Source organism: Urocitellus parryii, chromosome 9 (genome assembly GCF_045843805.1).
Source record: "Urocitellus parryii isolate mUroPar1 chromosome 9, mUroPar1.hap1, whole genome shotgun sequence".
NCBI lineage: Eukaryota > Metazoa > Chordata > Mammalia > Rodentia > Sciuridae > Urocitellus > Urocitellus parryii.
In genome coordinates this window covers 37,824,961-37,842,368 of record NC_135539.1, presented here as the reverse complement: position 1 = coordinate 37,842,368, position 17,408 = coordinate 37,824,961, and the positions used below count along the sequence as shown (strand labels likewise).

Here is a 17,408-nt window from a genome sequence, read left to right as displayed (position 1 = left end):
CACCAGCGCTCAGCAGGAGAGGGAGGAGGGTGGGGGCAGGGCGGGCCTTGGCCACTCGGCTCTGACCAACCCTGAGTGCTCGCTGTGTGCAGGGGCACACCTCTAACCTCCTGGTGAGGGACTGTCGTGGCTTACAGGTAAGGAGGGAGACTTAGAGAGGGCGAGACACTTGGATAAGGTCTCAAAGCCATAGGTAACGGAGCTGAAACCAGGCCTGGGGGTGCCTGGCTCCAGGGCCTCACTCTCGGCCACCTCAAACACACCCTTCCTCCTCACAGCCAGGCGCACATCCCACCAATGCTTGTGACCCCAGGCTCCAGAGACAGGCCACAGCTGCGTGAACAGCAGGTGTGGCTGCCAAAACCCCTCCTCCAGAGCACACTGCCCGACGCCTGCTGGGCCTGGACCTAAGTGGAGACCATCTCTGCTGTTGGGGAACACAGCAGTGGCCATGGACCTCGCAGCGCGGAGCCAGGAAGCGTGGGCCTCAGACGCAGAGCCAGGTGTTGGGAAGATGGAGGAAATTTTATTTCACAAGGTGACAAATTGGGCTCCTTGCTTCAGGCCAATGGCCAGGCTCCAGGACAGATAGGACTCTGAACAGCACAGCATCGGGGTCAGGTGGCTGGTGTGAGGACATCTGAGGAGAGGGTACGGAGGTGCCACCGAGCAGCTCCCTCAGGCCTGACTCTAGAGCAGGGTGCAGTGGCAGGAGGGAGATGGGGACCTGGGTAGACACTGTCCTCTCCGGGCAGGTGCTGTGACAGAGGAGGCAGGGCAGGGCCAGCACCTTCCTGGTTACTTCATCACTGCTGTCAGGGGTGTGAGGCAGAGCTGGAGGCCCAGGCACGCCGTACATCACGGTCTGGCCCGGGGCTTGGGGCTTGGGGCGCCATGCCGGCCAGCACTGGCTGCGGTCAGGCGGCGGGCTAGGCTGCGGTCTGGCGGCTGAAGAGGTCGAGGGTGAGGGAGCTGAGGAAGGCCGGGATGCTGTCCTGGCGGAGCAGGTGCAGCTCGATGAGCTCCGGCACAGAGCGCGAGAACTCGGTCTCCAGCAGCTGCATCTTGGAGCCCGAGGGTCCCGTGGCCTGCAGGCGGGAGAGATGGGACAGTCAGTGATGGTCAGCAGGCAGTCTGCCCTACCCCCCATCCCCCTCCAACAACAGGGGTGGACAGGGAGGGGACACAGCCTTCAGGCATGGGGTGGGGGGAGGTTGGGTCAGGCAGGTGGGCCACAGGCTGCTGTCCCCAGCAGCTTCCCTCAGTCTGTGCAGCTGGGCCAGAGAGGGACCTTCCTGCCAGAGAGGCCTGGTTCAAGGTCACCAGCAAAGAGGGCTGAGATTTTACACCAGGAAGGCCGGCCCTTGGGCTCCTCCAGGCATGGAGGGCAGGGTCTGTCATCTGGACAGGCAGCAGGGTGCCTGGGGGCTACCTTTGCACCAGCCACTAGGCTCCAGTCCCACCTGTGGCTGGCTGGGTGGCTAGGTGGCTGGGGCTGGGGACCTGAAGACCTGTGTTTCTCGACCCAGGGCAAGCCCTAAGAATCTTCCAGACTGCAGGGTGCTGCGGCCTTGAGCGAGTGGCTCCCTGCCCAGCCTGGTTCCCAGACTTGAGCCTGGGGCCTGGAGTCCCCCTCCAGCTGCCTGGGGCCGGGAGGGGAGGGGTGCCAGGCAGCGGGAGGACCCAATGGGAGCTGGTCCTGGCTCCAGGGACTCTGCAGCCCAGAAAGGTCCTTTCTACTGCTTCCTTATGTACATGTCACTTCTAACCAGGAGAAGGCCATGAGGGTCTGTCACCAGTGATCTGGGGGAGACTCGAGACAGGATAGATGTTCCAAATACTGAGCTACAGTGGGGACGAGGGCAGGACCCCTCTGGAACAAAGGGGGAGACAGAAGCACAGAGAGCTCGGTTCTGCCCATAGTACTTGGTAGGTCTGGGAACACTGCCCTGGCACTGTCCTGGAACACAGGCTGGGGCACCTGGGCTGGGTAGGGTGGACAGAGGCCCTAGCTGGCAAGGGGCTCCAATGCACCCAGGCACTTCTGGAGAGGGACTGGCATTGCCTACTACCCCTGCCCTCACTAGACCCTGTCCTGGGAACTCCCTGTCAACACGCCCAGGCCCACAGCGACCAGGCTGAGTAAGGGCCATCTGTGTCGTGCAGAGCTCTTACCACTCAGCCCGAGACAAATGGCCCAATTAAGAACTGGGTGAAGGGTGTGAGTGGACATTTTCCCCAGGAAGATGCATAAATGACCAATAAGTAGATGTGAAGCACCAATCCCGAGGGACACGTAAGTCAGAGCCATGGGGAGCCCCAACTCCACACCCATTAGGGCCGCCACAGTAAAAAAGACAAATGTGCACTGAGGAAGGGGAGAAACCAGAACTTTCTGCACTGCTAGAGGAATATAAATGACTCAGTGACCACGGAGGTCTGGGGATCCCTCAGAGTGGCCATGTGACCAGCAACTCTACTCCAGGTGTGCAGCCAAGGAACTGGACACGTGTCCACATGGAGATGCCACATCATTGTCACAGCAAGATTATTCTTAACAGTGAAAATGTGGAGGCCATTGCTGACAAAGGGACAAAGTGGTGTGTCCACCAAGGGAACACTGTGCTGCCACAGCAAGGAAACGGAGCACGACGTGAGCCACACGGGAGGGGTCTGGAAACACTCCAGGCCAGCCCCGAGCATGTGTGTGTCCCACCCGGGCCCGAGGAGGAAGGTGCAGGTGCAGGGTGGGGGTGGGTGTAGGTGGGGTGCCTGCTGGGCACCTGACTCCTTGGTGGGGAGATGGAAATGCTCTGGGAATAGGTTGGTGACCACTGGGCACCATGAAGATGCTGGAGAGATCCAAATGTGCACAGCAGTGGGTGAAGCGCATGGTACCCGGATGTCTCCATGACACATTTCTTTTTAAAAGCTCCTTTCTGCCCAGCACCCCTACGGTGCCTTCCCTGGGAGCTTCCTGGGGAGGCAGTTGCCCGGTGGGTCCTGGCAGTGCCTCCTTGAGGAGCTCACATGGGTGCTCCAGTGTGGGGCCCACCTACCAACTAACTCCTCACCTGGGTGAGGGGACCTGGGGGCTGTGGGCAGTGCCCTCCTCCACGGTCACCTAAATATGACTGGGCGGTCTGGCTTTGCCCCCAACCCCTGTGTGACCTGTGCCCAGCCCTCAGTCAGCCTGCACCCCCGCATCCTGCCGGCCCTCAGCTGCCCATCTAGCTCGTTACCTGCACTTTCCTGATTTCTTACCTGGGCCGACCCCAGCCCTCCTCCTGTTCCGGTGCCCTATTAATACATTTAGCCTTGTCATAGTTCAACACAAACCATTTTTAAACAAAAATAAGAGAAACCACTCTGACCTTTTACCAAGAAAATCCTTTCATTTCTGCCTTCTGCTCTTGATGCTGAATGTTTTCCCCTAAATGTCAGCGGGGCTGACTCTCCGGCAGCTGTCGGGGGGCGCGGGGAGCTGCAGGGCTGGGTGCGGGCGGGAGCAGGTTGGAAAGGATCTCAAGTTCCCCTACCCAGTACCCAGGTGTGGCAATCAATGTCCTCCGGGTGCCATGCCTTCCCCAGTCCCTCCCCAGGTCCTGGTCATTCTGCATTTGAGACAGCTGTCACAACTCTAGCTCTGAGGATCGGGAAAGAGCTAGAAGCCCATCAGGTGCCCCCAGCTCCACCGGCTCATGGCACAGCCTCCTGTGGGCCGGGCAAGGGGCCTGGCTGCTCCTTTCAAGCATTCTTGGGAGAAGGAGGCCACCTCAGACTGCCCTGTCCTCCAAGTCAGCGCAGAGGGCAGGAGCAACCCATGCCATCCTCAGCAAACATCCCAAATAAAGGCAGTTCCACGCGTGTAAAACACCAGCCCCCAACAAGCCGTGGCCATCCTGCAGTCCCCAAGGGGCCGCACCCATGGCTGGCCCCCGGGCTCTCAGCATTGCATCCCCCTCCCCGTACCCCTGTCCTGCCCCACACTGGCAGGGGGCCACCTCCTCACTCAGATGCGCCTGGGCAGCCACCACGTCTTATCAGAATGTGCAGATTGAATTATGCCCTGCCGATCAATCTCTGCTCAGCCTCTGCCATGTTCAAATACCACCCGGTCCCCAGGTGCCTTGTAAATCACCATAATTAGGGGCTGTTCACTTAAAATTAGAGCGCAATTTTTTAAAAAGCAAATTGCCCAGTAAGACGTGTTGGCTGTGTCTAGAAATATTTATGGGCTGTCTATGTGCTGCCTCTGGCTTCTCTCCCCTCTCCCTCAGTGCTGGGAGGAACAGGCAGCCCTGTGGCAGCGGGCGCCTGGGGGAGGCCTGGGCAACCGGCCTTGACCAAGATGCTTCACTGCCCAGCAGAAGACAGACCTGCCTGGCCTTGGGGCGGGTCTGCCTGAGACCTCTGGCCCAGGCCTGGGAGGCCACGCTCTGGCCGCCGCGGCGCAGATGCAGGTGCAGGAGGGCTGAGGCCAGGGGGCGAGGGGTTCCGCACTCTAGTGAGAAATGTGTGCCCATGATACAGGGGCTCGTTACTTCTAGCCTCGCCACCCCAGGCTTGATGGTGTCCCCACTAGTGTACACAACAGGTGCTTCACAGTGCTCCTTCGGCAAAGGGGCACCCTGGAGGAAAATGGCTGGGGCTGATGGAGACCCTCGGAGAGCAGAGGCGAGACATCCCTGTGTCTTCCGCCTCTCTGACTGCAGTGGGGTGGGCAGAGGCGAGTGCAGTGCCAAGTTCCCATTGAGGGCAAGGGCACCTTCTGCAGAGGCAAGAGTGGAAGTTCCATAAATGAAGAAACCCCATGGAGGGGGAGGCTAGAGATAAAACCCTCTGCCCCGCGTGGGCCCCGAATCCTGACTCAAACAAGCAAAGCTGAACCAATACACTCACATCCTAAAACACTCAGGGAAAGTAAATCCTACCACTTCAAGATGGTGGTGGGGGGTTATTTTAGGTGACAGTGGGACAGTGGTTAGGTCAGCAGAATGTCCCCATGGCGTCTTGAGGTGGCTGACTCCAGTGAAGAGCAGTGGGTCCCAGCTCAGCTGGGGCACCTTGTGTCAGGAAGTACAGATGTGCTCAACAAGGGCGCACAGAAGGGTGCAGGAACCAGAGTCAGTAAGAGAGACAACAGGAAATCCTTAAACACGGGAAGATTAAAGAACCCACTTCCAGAGCCCAAAGACCAAAGCGGAAGTCTCAGAGGAAATAAAACATACACAGAATTGAATGAAAATTAAAAGGTAATGCAGCGAATGCTAGTGGGATGCACCCCAGGCAGCGCTCGGGGAGATGGGAGACCAAAATGCTCACAGGAAACACCTCGAATCAGCAAGCGGAGGTCCTGCTGAGAGCAACAGGGGAGGGTGGGGCGGGGGTCTTGGGGGGAAGCAAAACAAACCCACGCCTGCAGGAGGAGCAGGAAGGACTGCAACCAGGAGCTGGGCCTTGGAAGAAGCAATAAGACGGGTCAAGCTCTTGCAAGAGCGGTGCAGAGGGATGACCGGCTCTGGAAGCCCACAGCAGACCTGAGGCTGTCTGAGGAAAACCAAAAACCTGCAGGTTCATGGATTTGACAAGTTGGAGGAGTGAACTGATTCCCTGAAAGACCACAAACTACCCAAACTGAGCCAGGGTGAGAGAGATGACCTGATCAGTTCTATACCCACTAAAAAAATTCATTTGTAATTAAAAAGCTCCTGAAAAGCCCTCTCCAGTCCCAGATGGCTTCACCAGAGATTTTTATTTGAACATTTAGCTAAGAATAAATATCATTTCCATAATCTCTTCCAGAAAACAAGAGAGGAAATACATCTTCCCTCACTAATCCAGTGTCCAAACTGGCAAAGATGGCGTATGCATGCGCACATACACTTCTGCACACACTCACACATATACACACTCTTGCATAAACATACACACATACACATATACATGCAAGCATAAGTGAATACACACATACATAAAAATATACAAATATATACATGCACACACAGATGCACATCAATACACACACACATACACAGAAGCAAGCAGACCAGTATCACTCATGAGCAAAACTCCTCAGCATATGCAATCCAGGAATTAGTAAAAAAGGAATGCTATAACTTGACCAAATAGATTTTATTTTAGGTATGCAAGGCTAGTTCAATGTGAAAAATCAGCCCATGCTGATTTCCACTGTATCAGCAGGCTAAAAACAAAACCAAAAACACATGATCCATCAATCAACAGAGAAAACACTTAAAAAAATTTTTTTAATTTGTAGTTGGACACACTACCTTTATTTTATTTACTTATTTTTATGTGGCGCTGAGGATTGAATCCAGGGCCTCACATGTGCTAGGCGAGCGCTCTACCGCTGAGCCACAACCCCAGCCCCAAGAAAATGCTTTTGATAAAATTCAACAACCATTCATGACTAAACTCTAAGTGGGTAGGGACTGAGGGTACTCCCTCAACTTGATGAAATCCTCTACAAATAACCTGAAGCTGACCCCTTGCTTTGTGGCAAGAGGTTGCCTGTGCTCTAAGGTCAGGAGTCAGGTGAGGTGTCCGTTCTAGTCCCCTGTGCTCAGCACCATGCTAGAAGTCCCAGCCAGGGCACTAGGTAAGAAGAGGAAACAGGAAGCACACAGATTGGAAAGGAAGAAATAAAGCTGATTCTACTTGCAAATGACATGACTATCTCTGTAGAGAAAATTCTACAGAAAATTGCTGGAACCTATTAGTGAATTTAGTAAGGTTGCAGGAAACAAGATCAATACACAAAGATCAATCACAGTTCTATAAAGCAATATCAAATGAGTGAAAAGCAAACAAGAAGTACAATACTATTCACAAAAACTTAGAAGTCTGCATGCCGAAGTTACAAAAGGTCAGAGATAGAAACCAAAGGAATATTTAGAGAAAATGTTCACAAATTGGAAGACTCAATGTAGAAAATACATCAATTTTTCCCAAACTGATCTGTAGACTTACTATAATTTCTAACAAAATCTCCCCAAGTTTTCTCATAGATGCAGACAAGTCTGTTCTAAACTCTACATGGAAAGGGAAGGCTCCCAGGAAGGCCAAGCAATTCTGAAAAAGAAGACTGAAGTGGAGGGATTACCCTTTTCAACATGGAGGTGTGCTGTGGCTACAGGACAGCACTGAGCAGCCACTGCATGGGACAGATGTGGGGCAGTGGTGGAGGCACAGACTCTCAGATCAGTGGGACAGAACAGAGGAATTCAAGAGAGTGCACACAAGCCTGTCCAGGCAAAAGGTGCGAAAGACTCAGTGGAGGAGGGGTGGTCCTTTCACAAATGGCGCTGGAGCAGCTGGACATCCAAGTTACAAAATAAATAAATAAAAAGAAAGAATTTTTACTTAAAGTTAACTCCACATGTATCATGAACTTAAATGTAAAACATAAAACTGAAAAAAAAAAAAAAGAAAATCTTCAGGATTAGGACTAGGTAAAGAGATCTTAGACTTGACATCAAAAGCACAAACCATAAAATAAGCCCCAAGTGGATAAACAGGAGCTCCCAACACTGACAACTTGCATTGTGAAGACCTGCAAGAGAGTGAAGTCAAGGTAGATGGGACAAGTGTTTGCAGGTGACACACTTGACCTAGTACTAGCATTCACCACCCACCTCTCCCTCCAGGTTAAGGCCATGAGCATCCCAGCACCTGGGCCAGGCCTGGCACACAGGTGGCCCAGTTGAGTAAGCTGCATCAGCACAACTGGCCACAGGGGCACGCCTGTTTCTGTGTGGGATTCTCTGAGGATGCTCTATACCTTCTCTGTCTGCTCAAAGGTCAGGGCCTCATCTGTCTGGTTTCTACTCTTTTCCCAGGACAGGCCTCACTGGCTTAGAGTGATAAAAAGGTACAGAGACTAGGGGTCACCACGTCAGGCCACTGTGAGGATGGGCAGCACAGGCCCTCAGCCCCATCTCATTTGTGAATCCTCAGCCACATACTTGCTCAACTACTCTCTTCCTGAGACTTCTGGTTCCAGAGGAGAAGCTACAGCAAGGACCCAAGGTTAGGTACATGGTGCCTGCATGGAAATTCCATTCTCAGACTTCCCAGGCTCCTGGCCTGGGAAGTAGAGGGGATTCTGTGCACAAAGGCAGGTCTCGGGGAAAAGCCATGTCCACTTTGAGAGGAAGTAAGCCCCAGTGGAAGGGGGATGTACTTGGCCACTGTTCCTTACCTAGGGCTGCCCAGGCTCACCTTCAGCCTCCAGCCCAGCCTATCCCAGTCAGCTCCCTAGCACTAGGGGTGGGCATCAGGACACTATGGTGGCCACTGTTTCCACCCTGGTCCATCAATGTGCATGGCATGTTGGCCACAAGAGCCCCAGAGACCCACTGCTGTCTTGGATCCCTCTTTAGGACTTACAACCTGGCTGACCCTTCCTTCACACTGGTTACCAGGGCGCGCATCCCCTGCCAGCTTTGCCCAATCACTGCCTGCCCCCACTCCAAGGCCCAGGCCATGTGTCTCCTCAGGCAGGGCTGTAACAGGCCCAGGTACATTCCAGTAGAATATTCATGTTATTGGCTTGTCTTTACCAGTGGTGTCCTCAGGGTGGGGGACATGCCAGGCTCATAGGAGGCCTTGGTAGACGCTGTTCATGAGGGAACGAGGGACATGGCAACAACAGGGTCAGGATGACCTAGGCAGAACTGGGAACCAATATCCAGCATGAAGTTCAAAGAGTGTAAATGAAAAGAGGCATGTCCATCGCAGGGAGAAAGCTCGTCCAGCACCCTGCTGAACCGTGCCAAGGAAAGCATCCAAACACAGCACGTGCTAATTATACCCACATTATGGGAATTTACAGCCCTGGCTAGGGGTGACCTTTCCCTCAAGAGCTGCGTGCAGGGAGAGCAAGGCCAGGCACCCCAGCACTCGCAGATGAATCTCAAACCTGCAATTATTATTATTACCCTCGTCTATTTGTGCAGTGCACCGTCGCTCACGTGGGCCTCCATTTTAGAGCTGCTTGCAGCTGTTTCTGCAGCCACGGAAGGGGGGCAGCGGAGAAGTGTGCCAGCGGATGCCTGGCAGGGTGCGAGAGCCTGGTGGTCGTTTCTGGTGGACTCACTCATCATAGTCAAAGGACTCGGAGGCCCAGGGCTTCTCCCAGGTCCCAGTGGGTGGAAAGGCCACAACCTGCAAGGACCTGTTAGACGGGGGAGTGATATGAGGGAAGAGATGGTTCCTGGGGGTTGGCTGGAAGAGCAGGTGTATACAACTCAGGGAGGACACGGGAAGGGCTGCAGATCCCAAGGACTTGGAGTTCCTTCCTCCAGCACCAGAGTCTGGGGGAAGCAGGTGTGTGATTCACTCTGCTCTTGGGGCCCCAGGTATCTCATCTGTGAAAGGGGCTGGACTATATCACCCCTTCCAGTTGCCATGCCCAGTGAGGAGGGAAGCAGGAGAACAGGTGAGCAGGCCTCTATGCCTGCTTGTCCCCACCCCGACAGGACATATGGTCACTGGGAATGAGTTTTTGAGAAGGTACCACACTTGTGTTTCTAGCATCACCCAATGTGAGATGTGGATAGGGCAGGGCAGGGCAGTGACCAAGATTCAGATTACCTGGGCTCAAACTGACTGTCCCTCTTATTTGCATGTGACCCTGGACACATCATTTGTCCTCTCTATAGAGTTTCTTCAACATGAAATGGAACAAATGCCTGTTGCCTTCCCTGGAGGCAACTCAGGTGATACAACTCAAGTCCAGTGTTTGGCAGGCTCCTGGCCAAGGCAGGTAACAGGGACAGATTCACATGCCATCTGAAATAGCCAAAAAATAAAATAAGACATGAGATATGAAACAGTCTTCAAGTCACTGGACCTGAGGAGAGGTGGCCAGAGGATGTAAGCAGTGTGTCAGGAGAAGAGGACAGAGGACCAAGCAGAGCGTCCCTGTGAGTGTTGGTCAGAGGACCATCAGTGCCTAAGTGAAATAAAGCTGCCTGAGACCAGGAAAAAAACAAAAAGACTAGAGAGAAAATCTCCCCACAAACAGTATTTAAACTGACACAGAGCTGAAAACAGTGCCCATCTCCCCTGTCACACCAAAAACCTGACAGCTCATGGGGTTTAGGGAGACCCCAAGAAGTGTCTTTCCTCAGTGAAAGGGCAAAATGAGCCCTAGCCACTCTGGTCCCACCTCACAAATCTTAAACCAAGAGCCAAAAGGATCAATCTGTTTCCAAGAAACAACTGCACTCCTGAGCAAAGCTCAAAGATATTTATAGGGATGCAAAAATGTCCAGCATGAAAAAGTGCAGCCCATGATACCTGGATCCAATGGTCCCAGAGTCAGGAGAGTGGGTCCCCGTGAAAGCCACTGACTGCATCAAGCCAGAGTAGCCAGTAAGGTTCAAACTGGCCAATGACTGAGTCAGAGCACTCCATCCCATGTGTCCAAAAGGTTAAGGAAAGAGTCAAAAACAAACAAAAGCCAACTTCCTGAAATGAGGATGGTAGGTACGAGATGACAAGCACAGTGGGTGGGGTTGAGAGCAGGTCGGGCACTGTGTGAAAAGGCAAGAGAAACCATCCAAAATGAAACAGAGAAAGAAAAGCACATCAGCGGTCAGTGGGACCTCAACACATGGCCTCCATGTGTAACTGCAGTCTCCAAAGGAAGTCCAGAAACAGCTCTCAACAGCCCCACCTCAGGTGTCACCCACTGCCTTCAGGGTGACCTACTTCTGATGTCCTTGCTCTCACTCTGGCTCTCAGAGCTCTGATGCAGCCAGGGGCCATGCTGTGCATTGCTGCATGACAAGGAACTGAAGGTGGCCCCCAAAGCAACAGCCACCAAGGATGTGAAGCTCTCAGCCCAACGCCCCAAGATAACAGAATCCTGTTGAGAGACACATGAGAGAGCTGGAGCCACTCCTGCCCTGCAGTTGCCTCAGATGACCTTGAGCAGAGTCACACTGAGTTTGGCCTCATCTGACACTTTGGCCTAACCAATACAGGTGATGGAAAAAATTCTTGAGAAAATAATGATCCCGAACTTTTGAAATGCCAGAGCAAGTATAAAGAGATCCAAGAAATTCAATGAACTCCCAAGGACCAAAAATAAGTGAAGAAAACTACATCAAAATACATCATAATCAAATTGCTCAAAACCAGGAACAAAGATAAAATCTAAAAAATGGGAAAAAAAGAGAAACCTTCTCTACCACGCAACAAAGACAAGGATGACAGCAGATCTCTTGCCAAGTACAATGAAAGTAAAGAGCCAGTGGAATAGCAACTCTGAAGAACCAAAAGAAAATCACCCACCAAGAACTCTACAACCAGAGAAAATGGTTTTCAAGAGAAAAAGGCATCTGTAGATACTCAGGGGCTGGAAGAACTTGTCACCAGATAACTCACACTACAAGAAACGTTAAAGGAAGTCCTCTGGGCAGAAGGAAATTAAGATGAAACATGAGCAACACAAAGGAGGAAGACACCTCCTCCCTCAGTGAGTGATGGGTCCTGCTGCATGTGCAGATCTGTAAACAATTTTTAATTATTATTTGTCTCATTAAAAGATAAGTGACTAACAAAAAAAAATAGCAATGTATTGTGGAGCCTTAATATACATGCCGGCAAAATGATTGTGGAACCAACCTAGATGCCCTTCAATAGATGAGTGGATAAAAAAAAATGTGGCATATATACACAATGGAATATTACTCAGCAATAAAAGAGAATAAAATCATGGCATTTGCAGGCAAATGGGTGGAGTTAGAGAAGATAATGCTAGGTGAAGTTAGCTACTCCCCCCAAAAAAACAAATGCCGAATGTTTTCTTTGATATAAGGAGGCTGATTCATAGTGGGATAGGGAGGGGGAGCATGGGAAGAATAGATGAACTCTAGATAGGGCAGAGGGGTGGGAGTGGGAGGGGAAGGGAGAGGGCATGGGGTAATTATGATGGTAGAATGTGATGATCATTATTATCCAAAGTACATGTATGAGGACCCGAATTGGTGTGAGTATACTATGTATACAACCAGAGATATGAAAAACTGAACTCTATATATGTAGTAAGAGTTGTAATGCATTCTGCTGTTACATATAAATTTATATATGTATATATGCAAAACAGGAAGACTAAGACAAGGAGAAGCTCAAGGCAGAGACTGTGGTGTTCTCTTTCTGTTCACATGGAGGTGGAATGTCATTTGAAGGCTGACTGTAATAAGTGAAAGATATACAGTAGAAATCCTAAATCAACCTGTAAGATAGTAAGATAAAGAAGTATTCAATTAATGTAAGCAAGAAAAGGGGTGGGGAGAGGAAAAACAGAAAACAAATAAGATGATAGACTTAAACATAATCAAAGCAGTGATTAACTTAAATGTAAATGGTGTAAACATCTCAGTAAAAAGGCAGAGATTGTCCGACTGAATACAAATCAAGATTCAACTATAAACTGCTTGTAAAAAATGTATTTTAAATATGAAGAGTTAAGTAAAAAGGTAAAAAAATAAACATGGCATTCTACAAGAAGCCAAAAGCTAGATGAGCTTTTTTAATATCAGACAAAGTAGATTTTGGAGCAAAGAATGATACTAGGGATAAGTTATTTCATAATGACAAAGGGATCAATGTACACATGAAGCAAAACCTGATGGCATCGGACAAGCAATAGACAAATCCATAACCACAGTCACAGAAGTTGACATCCTTCTCTCAATAGCGACAGCCCAAGAAGAGAGAAAATCAGTAAGGAGGTAAGAAGATTATAAACACGATCAGAAATGCCACTTCCTTGACATGGATGGCACATTTCAGCAAATACACATTCTCTCCAAGAATACACAGAGCACTTGCCAGGATGACGATGAACATCAGGACCTTAAACAGGATGATAAACAGGACCTTAAAACAAAGTTCAATAAACCTGAAGAGTCACATCAAAGAGGGTTGCATGACCATGATGTAATTAAACGAGAAATCAATAACAAGAATACCTAGATACTTTTGAACTATTAACTAAATAACTTACTTCTAGACAACCAATGGGTCAAAGAAGTAATCAAAAGGGAAATTACTAAAAAGAGGATAAAAGTAAAAAGTCAGAATTTGGAAGATGCCTCTATAGTAGAAATTAGGGGGAATCTGAGAGCACCAAATGTCTGTATCAGAAAAGAAAACATCTCAAATCGGTGATTTCAGCTTCCTCTTGGAGAAACTAAAATAAGGAAGCAAATTAGACCCAATGCAACCGAAGACAGGAAGCAAAGAGCAAAGCAGAATCAGGACAGAAAACAGGAAGGCACGGAAAAGCACAACAAAGCTGTTTCTTTAGATCAACACAATTGATGAAGCCCGGGCTCGCCTGGCCGATCACCAACGTCAGCACCAGAGAGGTGGCCCAACACTCACAGACATTAGAAGGAAAATCATAAACAACTGATGCCAATAAACTTACGCCTTCAATAAAATGGACACATTCCTTGAAAGACATTAAACACCCACGCTCACCACAAAAGACAGAGATCCTGAACAATCACATGCCTATTAAAGAAATGAATCTGTAGTTAAAAACTTTTCATGAGGAAACTCTGAGGCTGGATGGCTATACTGGTTCATGCTATCAAACACAAAAGAAGGGAATAAAACCAATTCCACATAAGCTGTTCAAGAAAGCTGAAGAGGAAGAATCCTTTCTGGCACATTCTATGAGATCAGCAGCCCTGCAATGAAACCGAGATCAGAAGGCCTTACAGAAAAAAAACAAAAACCAAAAAACTATAAGACAATACTCAGGAATATGGAAAAATTCTAAACAGAATGGTTAGCAACTCAGTAACATATAAAAAGGATAATGTGGGCTCGGGTTGTGGCTCAGTGGTAGAGCACTTGCCTCACACATATGAGGCACTGGGTTCGATCCTCAGCATCATATACAAACAAACAAACAAACAAACAAAATAAAGGTATTGTGTTCATCCTCACATACACACAGAGATACATGGATAATGCACCAAGATCCAGTGGGGTTTATTCAAGGATATCAGTGTGCTTTACCACCAGAAACTCAAAGTAACTCAACACATTAACAAAGTAAAAGAAAAGCCATATGATCATTCATCCTGATAAATGCAGAAAAACTCAATATACATTTCTCAAAAACACTCTCAGCTGATAGGATTAGAAGAAACTCGCCCTCCAGCCTGGCAGAGGGGGCATGTGAATGACATTACACGCTGCAGCTTAGGACAGACAGCTTCTCCTTCAGATCAGAAACAGGATGAGGCTGGCCACACACCATTTCTACGCAACAGTGTTCCAGAGGTTCCAGCCAGTGACATAAAGTGAGAAAAAGAAACCAAAATCATCCAGCTAGGCTAGAGAGGAGTATAATTGCCTTTACTCACAGACACCACTGCTTAGCAAAAAAAAATCCAATTAAATACACTAGGAAGTGACTGGAACTAATACACAAGGTTAGCAAGGTTGCAAAACACAAAGGCCAATATACAAGTGAGCTGTTTTTATATATTAACAACTAACAAAATTAAAAGTAAAAACCAAGTCCTTTTAAAATAACATCAAAATATGAAATACTTAGGGATAAACTGAAAAAAGAGGTGGAACACCTGCGCACTGAAATGAGAAGCCATTGCTGGGAGAAAACACTCAGAGGTTGGGAGATTCTCCATTGAACCGTCAATTCTCCTCCAAATGATCTATAGAGTCAATGCACTCCCAATCAAAATCCTAGCAGGCTTTGTTTCTATAGAAATTGAAAAGCTGAGTCTAAGTTCATGTGGAAATTCAAAGAACTTAGAATCCCCAAGAACAAAGAACAAAGCTGGAGGGCTAATGCCACCAGAAGCCAGGACAGTAACAAAGATGACATGGGACTGGCACAGAGACGAACAGCTCCATAGAAGACGACAGGTAATCAAGTGAGGAGAGACGGTCTTCAGTCAATGACTGCTGGGGCCCTGAACACTTGTAAGTCTGTGTAATAGAAGACAAATTCAATGCTTATCTTGTACCACAGACAAAATCAACTCCCAGACTACAAAATTTCTGGAAGAAAAATATGGTTCTTGTGGCCTTGGGTCAGGTGAAGATTTCGTAGATATGACACCAAAAGTATACTCAAGACAAGACTGGTAAGTTAGACTTAATCAAAATTTAGAACTTCAAAAGCATCTTCAAAAGACACTTGTAAGAGAATAAAAGAATAAGCCATAGATCATAAGAAAACACTACAATAGTGTAGCTGATAAGGAATTTGTATCCAGAATATACGAAGAACCTTTGAAACTCAATAGCAAAGTACACAATCCAATAAAATAATGAGCAAACGGTGTGAATAGACACTTCACCAAAGCATGGCAGATAAGCACATGAACAGGTAGGTGCTCAATGTCATTAGTCATTAGGGAAATGCAAATTAAAACTGTAATAAGATGCTACTACTCTCTCATTAGAATGGTTTAAATGGAGAAGACTGATCATATCGAATCCTGGTGAGGAGGCACTCAAACTGTTGATGGGACAGTGAAATGACACAGCCACTTGGGGAATGGGTAGGCAATCTCTTGAAAAGTTAAACACGCACCCACCCTATGATCCAGCCATTCTAATCCTACATATATGTTCAGCCAAGAGAAATATATGTTCATATGAAGACGTGCATGTGAATGCTCATTGCATTTCACCTGCAATAGCCCAAACCTGGAATCATCCAAATGTCTTTCAAGAGCTGGATGGAGGAGCAAACTGTGGTATATCCATTCAACAGATGTTTCCCCGTAACCAGTACACTGTCAATAACAATGACCAACACAGATAGATCTCAACCTAAGTAGCAATAGAAGAAGCCAGTTTACAAAAAGACTACCCACTGTATGATTCCACCTACATAAAACTCTAGAAAATGTAACCCAACCTGACAGCAGACATGGAAGACCAGTGGTAGCTGGGGATGGGGTGGGTAGGAATGGGTGGGGGACCACTACCTCAATTGTGGTGATGGTCTCATGGGTGAACACAGTGCATCAACTGCACCCACAGAGCTGCTCACAGAACAAAGAAGCTGAGGTAGGAGGTGCAGCCTCCCCTAACTGCACTGGGCTGCATTGGGCTGGTTCTGGTTGTCATAGGTCAACACAGGGAGGTGGGGCAGGTTTCTGCTGTGTCCCCAGGGGTACCTCTGACATAGTGGCTCCCTCTTGAACTCCTGGGCTTCTTAAGGTGAATCTTGGCTATCTCTAACCAGACGAGGAAGCCCATTCTTCACCTTGTTGGGAGTGTGGTCCCTTTCCAGGACAGACATCATGGCTCCTCCAGCCAGAAGGCTAACCCATCACCACACCACAGCCACTAAGGTGGCCATAATCAAAACATGAGACGTAGTGAGTGGGTCATGGAGAGAGTTGGTACTCTGTTACTGCTGTGGGAATGGCAAATGTTGCAGTGGCATGGGAAACAGTAGGTGATTCCTCAAAGAGTTCCTCATAAAATCACCATGTAACCCAGCAATTCCACTTCTAGGCATCAAGAGAAACGGAAACCTCACACACACAAAACTTCACACCCACTTTTAAGAGCCAAAAAATGGAAGCCTATCAACGGATGAATGGGGAAATAAAATGTGCTCTGCCCACACATCAGAACTCCACCTGTCAGTAAAAGGCAAGCCTGACATGCGGCAAGGTGGGGAGACCTTGGAAACACTGTGCTCAGCACAGTCAGACACAAAGCCTGTATACTCCATGATTCCATTTCTCTGAATGTCCAGCACAGAGTGGCTGCCTCGTGCCAGGGGCTGGAGGGGCTGGGAGATGATGGCCAAGGGTGCAGGATTTCCTTCTGGGGTGATAAGAATGCTTTAGAATGGACCATAGTGATGGATGCACAACTCTGTGAATTAGATCTGTTCAGTGGAAAAGGCCCAACCAGGGCAAAGGTCCTGCTGTCCTTCATCCCTTGGGAGAAGTGGTGGCACTGGAAAGTCAGGCCAACCACCCGAGGCACAGGCACCCCTGTGGGGCTAGGAGCCCCACATCCCAGCCTATTGCTTGCCTGTCACCACACAGCCATCCTCTGAGAACAGGCTGGGGGAGGAACCCCAAACACAGGTGTCTTGGGACAAGACTCATCTTCACTCATGGCTGGCTTCCATCCTAGGGACCTGACACTTGTCACTCTGCAACCCAATCCACAGTAGGGGGCCATGCATGGGCCCCTTGTGGCCAAAGGCTACGGGACATTCATTCTAACCTCCCTGTTCTATGGTGGGGACCCCGAGTCCCAGAGGGCCTGGGTGCTGAAGGTTTGGCCTCATCAACAGGACAGGCTGGCAGGGGGTTGTCCACACTCATCTAACTCCATGCTGGCCCCCTCCACTG

The 17,408-nt window shown here is 49.2% G+C and overlaps 1 protein-coding gene across 3 annotated transcripts in view; it reads right to left on the bottom strand.

The window, feature by feature from the left end:
- Positions 1-525: 525 nt before the first annotated feature.
- Positions 526-17,408, bottom strand: part of Mad1l1 (mitotic arrest deficient 1 like 1) — a 351,707-nt gene continuing 334,824 nt past the window's right edge. For all 3 annotated transcript variants that reach the window (XM_026405670.1, XM_026405671.1, XM_077802469.1), the window contains one exon: positions 526-1,088. In XM_026405670.1, the coding sequence (XP_026261455.1) occupies positions 930-1,088 (159 nt within the window). In that variant the 3' untranslated portion in view covers positions 526-929. The remainder of the gene's footprint in view (positions 1,089-17,408) is intronic.